Consider the following 8,140-nt stretch of genomic DNA (forward strand, 5'->3'; position numbering starts at 1 on the left):
AAAATAAATATAAAGAAAGAAAATTAAAAATCATAGAAAATACAACTTTATAAATGAAATCAATGAATGAACTACTCACGATCCAACACAGTACAATTTGCAGGGATCCTTTGAGATAATTTGAGCGGAAGAAAAAAAGGGTCGTTAAAAGACTGATAGAACGGTAGCTTTCTTTGAATAATTCTCATAGGTTACACGGCAAATCAACAAAACATTCTTTTTGTAATTCAATAATGTGTTGTCAAACTGGTACCTAATTCTATACATGTCCTTTTCCCCTAAGCAATTAGGAAAGAAATAAAAGTCTGATGAGAAAACTTTTGCATGATACTTCAAACTATTCTGCAGCAGTATTTAAACTCTGGACATCCCAAGCTTTCGTTCAAACAGGCGGCGGAGAAGGTAAACTTGCAGAATGCTAGCAACAATAAGCGCTGCAGATTCATAGAAGGCTTTGTGAATGGCCCTTCGGCCCATTGCTTCATTTACTGCAGCAACAACCAAAAAGAATTTCAGTGAAAAGATTGATAAGAGCGGCTACATTTATTTGCCTACTAGGCCAAAGATAAGCTTAGAGAATCTTATGTAATGCTGACAATCCAGGGCTTATCTTATTCGTTGGTGGTATTTCCTTTCAACTAAATTAAAGGGTGGAAACTGGAAAAGTGTTGAGAATTGAACAAATGGACTATTAGAATTTGTCATTTAGCAATCATGTATATAATGGCCACAGGACAACAGTATTGGCTTTTCAGTTTAATATCTCAAACAAGTTACTCACATGCATTTCTAGTTAAACAGATCAAAATAACAGTTGGCCAAGTAACCTGAGAATTTGACTGTCCCATTTAGCTGAAAGTGTTGGATAAATCTTCTGTCCAGGATTCATTTGCACTAAAATTAAGTTCAAGTTGACCCGACAATGCAAAATTAACATGACTATTGAATAGCACCAGTTCATTTGTACATGACTATTACGTATTAACTTCCACGTAATTAAGAGCTAGAAGAGTTTCTAAGAGAATTTAGCATGAGCTAGGTTCAAGGTCAAGTTTCAGTTTCCTACTTACAAAATTCAAGAAAAAAAGTTGTTCCTAGTATAGTGTAATGAATCAAAAAGGAAAAAAGCAAACAGCAAGAACATTCATCTCAAATTAAAATACTGCATATGAAAGATCCAGAACAGACCTATTGCCTGACGTTCAGTCTGAGCCTCCAGCCAATGCTGTTCAAATTGAATGTTGTAAAGAGCCTCCTCTAGCTTCCAAATCTGATCTAACAAAGGTTTAAAATGCTCTGCAAATATCAAGACAACCACATTAATTTGGCCTCTTTATTCTCAAGGACTCAAGTAAGGGGAAAAAAAGAATAAAATATTATTGCTTACCATCTTTTGCATGCTCATCATAGTATGAAAAATGGCCAACATGTACATCAAAGTCAATGGTTTCATGGTAAGGAGACTTGTTAGTGAAACAAAAACTGTGGACTCCTCTTTGATGAGCCATGAACTCAAACTTATCACTTATCTTGTCACGAATATCCTGGATTTGATCACCATTAGGTCCCTTTACCTGACAATTTCAAAAAAAGTTGAAACACTATAGGCATGTCTGGTTGGAATAATAGACAGCACACTAAGGACTAATGGAACCAAGTCTATAAATTATCTCCTCAACCATATGCAATATCCTATTAATTATGCCCATTGCATACTTGATGATATAATTAATAAACTTGGCCAAAAATTAAAAAAGACCATCGCTTGGATTTTCTGGATCATTTGCACATTCATTATATATCAATTTCACCACCATGATCTATTGTAAGGTACAAAACTGGAATTCCAAATAGAAAATTTCTTTTCAAACACCTTACGCTTTTGGTCTCTAGAAGATTAAAATAAGAGGTGTGACTACAAGTATCATAGAAAAAAGTAAATAAAAAGATGAAGAAGAAGAAGAAGAACAAGACAATAGCAAAGTAGATATAAGTGAAACTAAGGACAGAGGACAAAAAGAGGGCAAAAATCTCCAAATCAGATTGATAACTATTGCTATTTCGATTCCAACATGATAACTTCAACCATTCTAAATCTTGAACGTAACCATATAAAACAATATAATTCTCAACTTAGTTTCCATTTCAGATTATAATGACTGATGAACCATTTTATACTTCAGACTACACAGAACTGTAATGAAAATATGAAATATTTCTCAAATGTATGCTTTGCCTCTAAAACTGTGAATGGCACCAATGAAGAAAGAAAAGAGGCTGGGGAAGGGGAAAGAAGATTAAAAAAGAAACGGATGCTTGTGACCCAAAATGACTAGAGGCAGAAATGGCTAGAACTAGGACAGTCAATTGGGATTAACAAGCACAAAATTGATTTGTTTTGCCTGAAAATTTTATCCTAAGCTTCATAAGAGGTCAAGCTAGGTTGAATTTGGTCAGGAAAATGAGATAATATAAAAATTGGGTTGAACTTGGCTGAGGTAAGCCAATCATTTAAACTCAGCCACGCCTAAAGGCAAATCACATATATAATATCCATCATTAATTTATATACATTATAAAGGAAAACTATTAAATCTTAAACCCAATAGATGAACCAAGGATGCCGTATAATGCATATCTAGTGTTCACTTTATTCTCTTCTACTAACATGGTGTTTTACTTGCTATATAAATGTTTTGATAATTACTTAAAGATCTAAGTGTCACTATTTTGTTGCTTCTCCAATTATAAGATTGCGGTCCAAAAGAACCTGTTGTCAATAAGAAAATGGGCTTAACAATTACATTTTAAGGGAAAAAAAAAAAAAGTTTAACGAAAAACATAAAAATAAATATGCTTCAGGTGAGCTCAAGCCAAAGTATGGTCAAGCTGAGCTCAAGTCAACTCATGACATTGACAGTTTTACCCAGAAGTCCAATATAGTTTCATGACCAATCAGATTGCACTACAGAGGGAAAACACAATAGTGTTCTACAGGTACATACTGTCTCGGAATAACAAAATGATATCATACATTTGATAATGAACTTCAAATATTTCATGTATGCTTATGCTAACAATATTAAACTTGAAATTTAAGTAAACACAAAAACGCTAAAAAAGAATGATAGAACTTAATGATGAAATTTACCACAAGATCAACACCATCATTGGTATAATGCCAAGATGAATCAGCCTTGATGACAACAAAAGAAACATGAACTGTATCGCCCTCATATTTAACATCATGAGAGAAGCATTCTTCCCTATCAATCACAAATCTAATCCCAAACACTGCTTGGGGGCTCGACAAAAGTGCCAACAATAGAACAGCATAAAGTTCCTTAAGCCTTATTCCCATCTGTAGAATGCAAAGGCAACATCATTTCCAAGTAACAAAATGAAATAGTCAATCAAGTTACCCAAACACAAGGGTTAATTCCACAATTATATATAGTTCTAAAATTGATTAGACGCTCTGCCCGTTAATTAGTTCAGGAATGCAAGGGAAAAGAAAGATCAAATATCTAAAGCTTCAATTTGCCATAAAATTAAAAGGGGTTTTCTGTTTTCAATCTTCAAAAATTGAAAAAACAAAAAAGAATCAAAATTTTCCTCCATTTCCCATCAAGCTATGCATTAATCAAATCGAGAAAAAAGAGTTCATATAAACAAATATTTTGAATGGAGAAACAAAAGAAAAAAAAAATTAAAAGAAAAAAAAAAAGGAGAAAAGAAATTACCTTTGATGTTGCCTTTGAAAGCCTCAATAACTTATCATATAACTCCAACTTGAAAATGAGACTTCGCGACTTTGGGTTGGTGCGCTGTGTTTTGTCGTAATGGGCTCCGATACTCTGCGCTTCAATACAACTATATTTATCGGACGTGGCATGTTGATTTGGCTCCACGTGTAGTAGATCTTTCTGGCCAGCGATAGGACCAAGGTAGACCGGCAGCGAATGAATCGTGGACACTGAAGCCCCTTGGGATTTTTATTTTGGTAAAAATCTAATGTATCTGAAAAAAAATTTTAAAAAGGTAAAATTTAGGCTTTTTTAAAATAATTTATATTTTAATTTTTTTTAATTTATCTTATAAACTTATAAAATTATTATAATTAAATACTCTCTCTATTCATATTTAAATTTTTTTAAATTATATATAATTAAAGAGTATTAAATATTTTTTTAATTTTAATAATTATTTATATTAAATACAATAAATATTTATATAATGAATAATTAAGTACAATAAAAAGTAATTTAGATAATTATTAGTATGTTTTTATAAAAATAAAATTATTTAATTATTTTTTTATTATAATATAAATTTTAAATGTAATAAATAAAAATAAATAAAGGGAGTAATTTAATAAATTTTTAATGAAATTTATTAATTAGAGCTAACTTAAAAAATTAAATAAGCAATTTTTCCTCTAGTCAATAATTTCCAAATCAAATCACGTCTTGCTTGAACAAATTAAAAGGTGGATCAGATAGATTAACACCATTGCAGACAGACCCTCAAAGCATAAAAATCATTAAAAAAAAATTCCACAGCTATTAACACCAATTACTAAGTCATTAGGCTAAGTAATGGCATAATCGAGTATATTAAATAATCCTCTTAATTTATGGGCACCATGCATGTCAGTGAAGCTAAAACTATGGATTTAAACATAACACCTTGTGGTATGCGTCCCTCATCATTGCGGGAGAAGAGAGCTTGGTACACCGGCAAGTTAACCATAATCACAAGTACGCAGAGAATAACCTGAGGGATCAACATTTCTGTAGTATTGAAATCTATCTCTGAAGCAATAATCCTCTTCATTATTGCCCCAACAAAACTGAGAAGGTTTAGCATCGCTAGAGTTGCTATAATGGTGACCTCTGTGGTTGAGCTTCCGAACTCCATGACCTCTTTCTCGTACCTCTTCAACACATCATCTGTCACTACCTTTGGTGTAATGGCGAAAGCTGTTTGCGATAAGCGTAATTGTTTGATAGTGGTATCAATGAAAGCAAGAAAATACGCTGTTGTTCTTCGAATCACCCACATCCTTTGCGAGTTCCACCAAGCTTTAATCGTCCCACCACAAACCCAGGTCTCCACGATGCTGTATGCATTCTTGGATATGAAAACATATGCGTATGGTAGAAACCATTGGCTTGACGCCTGAGACATTTTAAAAGATTCACTTAAGGCTAAGTCTGCGAGTGCGCATTTTGAATCGTTAACCATTGTAAAATTTTCATTTGCAACAAATCAATATGCAAGAGGAGATATCAAGTGAGGAAAAGTTGAGAGAGTGTACCTGAGGGAATAAGGGAATGCCATGAAGCAGGCAAAGAGGAGGAATAATCACATAGTATAGTGTAGGCAAAGACATAGGAGCCCATAACAGATTCGCACAATATCCCATTTGGGCACCAAGTTTTATCTTGCCATGCCCATATATAAAGGGGCAATATTTGGATAAGAAAATCTGAAAAAATCCTTCAGCCCACCTCCTGTGTTGAATCAAGGCCACTTCTAAGGTATTAGGAGCTACACCCAAGAAGGCTTCTTTATTTGGACAATAATAAACTGATTTCCATCCCCTGCATTGGATTTTCAAGCCAGTAATATTGTCTTCAACTGGACACCCATACACCAATCCCATCTGCAAGTGCAGGATTATGAATTTATGATCATCTTCATGACTACTAGCAAAACTTCACATTAATAAAAAAGAAAAGAGAGACACCTCTTTGCCCCATTGAGTGTCCTTATCATAGCTGCAACTAGCAACAATTTTTGAAGCTTCTTCAAGTTCATTAACAGTCCTTTTATCATTCTTTTTAGCATCTTTAATGTCCAATCTCAATTTATTATCCTCAGAGTAATTCTTTCCACAGAGACTCTCTCTTCTATGGAAGCATCCAGTGCCCAAGTAAAATGCTGAATCATATCCACACATGCCAACAAGCTCAACCTTCAAATATAACAAGCAGAATATCAGTCCATTGAAAGACCCCACAAATCTAAAACAAATTCCAAGAATGTTTATAAAGATTTACCTTATTAAAAACATTAAATGAATTTGCATAGAGGTCATTCTTGGTGATATTATTGAAGTTTTGAGGATGTTGCACATAAGCAATTTCATGGCCTTTCTCCTCATCCATGAAGAAACAGAGAGCTTCTCTAATTGCATCTGAATCATTCACATACATATCACAATCTAGGTTGAGAATGATGGGTCCATTGCTTATCTCTGACGCAACTCTTATCTGCATATATAATTGAATTATTCATGAAGAAACCCAATGAAAAAATAAAATTCTTAGTTTTGATAACAAAAATTTGGAAGGACTATATAACCAAAGCATTCATGGCTCCAGCTTTGAAGTGATGAGGATATTGGGGTCTTTTCTCTCTTGCCACGTACACAAGTGTTGGCAATCGGTACCCATTGTTGTCCACAGCAGTTTCATCCCTTCCATCAAGAACAATCTGCTTAAACTGAATCGTTAATTACTTGCACTAATTAAACGAAAACAAAAAAACTAATCATATATGTGACAAATTAAAACTTTACCTGCACAATAGACTGATGATCTTTCTTTGTTACATTACAGTTCCATTCTGAAAATCCTTTGTGTTTGACCCTTATTTCTTTTGAAATGTTACCTCTTTCCATAGTTGATTCAATCCGTTCCTTCATTTCTTCATACAAATTCTTTATATACAAGAAAGAAGAAAAAGAAAATTAAAATGTAGTGTTCATACATTGAATGATAAAATTGAACTTAAAATAAAGAGAAAAAAAGATTAGCTGACCAATGAGCATGAGTGTAATGATCATTGCTTCAAGTTACCTTAACAACTGACCATTCTTGAGCATATGTAATGTCTTGTACATTAGAATTGTGTGCGAAGTAGGCTTCGGGGGACATTGGTTCGATGTCGTTTTTCTTGCAGAATGGTATCCAATATTTGGCAAAGTGAGAGGCCTCAAGGAAAGCATAGAAAGTCAAGTCGGAGCCGCCATCATCAGAGAGATAAACAGCTAATTTTTCACTCGGATAATTGTATGACATTGCTGACAAAATTGTGTTGATCACCAGAGTCGGTGGCTCTATGATGGGGTCTGCCGTGCACACGAAAATATCAATTCCTGGTAATTTGTCTTCATACCTGTAACTTGCAGACGATGCATGAAGTAGAAATTAACATGTAGGATAAAATGGAATAAGGGCCTAAGGCCACCAACAGCATATATATATTGTTGATTCAATAGTAAGCCACTTACGAAAATTTTAAAATATTGTTTTAAACTAGAAAATGAACAAACCTCAGTGAGAGACTGTGTTTGAAGGGATAAAGAAGAGTGAGGTTCCATCGAAGAGACTGAGTGCAAACCCAGAAGAAACTGAAGCAAAGCTCAGCCATGAACATGCCAACCCAAACCCACCTTCCATCTTCCCCTACCATTGGGATGTATAAGAACCTGTGTATCCAAATCAAGCATATGCCCACAAATATCGTGGATGCAAAGACCCTATAGGCAACCCTTCCCTTGGCTTGCTGCCTCTGAAAAAGAGGAAGGGCTTCCTCTTCTTCATCTCTACCGCCTTGCGAACCCATCTCTATTCACTCTCTGTCAAAGCGGCCTACAAATTTCTAACATTTGTTTGAAGAAATTAAAGTAGATTATTTCTTATTTTTACTGTAACGCTACACAAAAGTCAATACAAATTATCTATCCATAAATTTAAAAAAATTTAATGTGACCGACAAAATGTAATTTTTTTTTATAATTTAAAGTTAAGTACATAATAATTTTACTAAAAATTCTATCAGGTTTTAATCTGGGTAACGACTAATAAAAAAATAATTTTATTAAAATAAATTAAAATATAATAATTAAAATAAAATAATTAATAAAGCTGAGTGAATGTGAATAATTTATCCACTTTGCCTCTTAATTATTTAAGCAAATTCTAAAGTTCTCTTTCTATTTAAAAATATAAAAATTTTATGTAAACGTAATTTATCATAGAATCAAAATATAAATATATAAAATATATATATTTAAAAAGTATATGACTTAACTTATGAAGATTAATTTATATTTATAAATTAATTTAAT

The 8,140-nt window shown here is 33.2% G+C and overlaps 1 protein-coding gene across 2 annotated transcripts; it reads right to left on the reverse strand.

The window, feature by feature from the left end:
• Positions 1–150: 150 nt before the first annotated feature.
• Positions 151–7,675, reverse strand: LOC110671679 (transmembrane emp24 domain-containing protein p24beta2). Of its 2 annotated transcripts, XM_021834213.2 has the most exons (12): positions 7,343–7,675; positions 6,867–7,185; positions 6,587–6,727; positions 6,370–6,501; positions 6,066–6,278; positions 5,753–5,980; positions 5,321–5,668; positions 4,687–5,181; positions 3,152–3,361; positions 1,388–1,574; positions 1,189–1,296; positions 151–488 (listed from the first exon to the last, which is right to left on the reverse strand). In XM_021834213.2, exons 1-12 carry the CDS (start codon positions 7,633–7,635, stop codon positions 355–357), a joined length of 2,808 nt encoding a protein of 935 aa, XP_021689905.2. In that variant the 5' UTR covers positions 7,636–7,675; the 3' UTR covers positions 151–354. The 2 variants fall into 2 exon arrangements, with proteins under 2 accessions (XP_021689905.2, XP_021689904.2); XM_021834212.2 differs by lacking the exons at positions 4,687–5,181; positions 5,321–5,668; positions 5,753–5,980; ... (3 more) ...; positions 6,867–7,185; positions 7,343–7,675 and adding an exon at positions 3,744–4,015.
• Positions 7,676–8,140: the final 465 nt, after the last annotated feature.

Source organism: Hevea brasiliensis, chromosome 15, assembly GCF_030052815.1.
Source record: "Hevea brasiliensis isolate MT/VB/25A 57/8 chromosome 15, ASM3005281v1, whole genome shotgun sequence".
Lineage (NCBI taxonomy): Eukaryota > Viridiplantae > Streptophyta > Magnoliopsida > Malpighiales > Euphorbiaceae > Hevea > Hevea brasiliensis.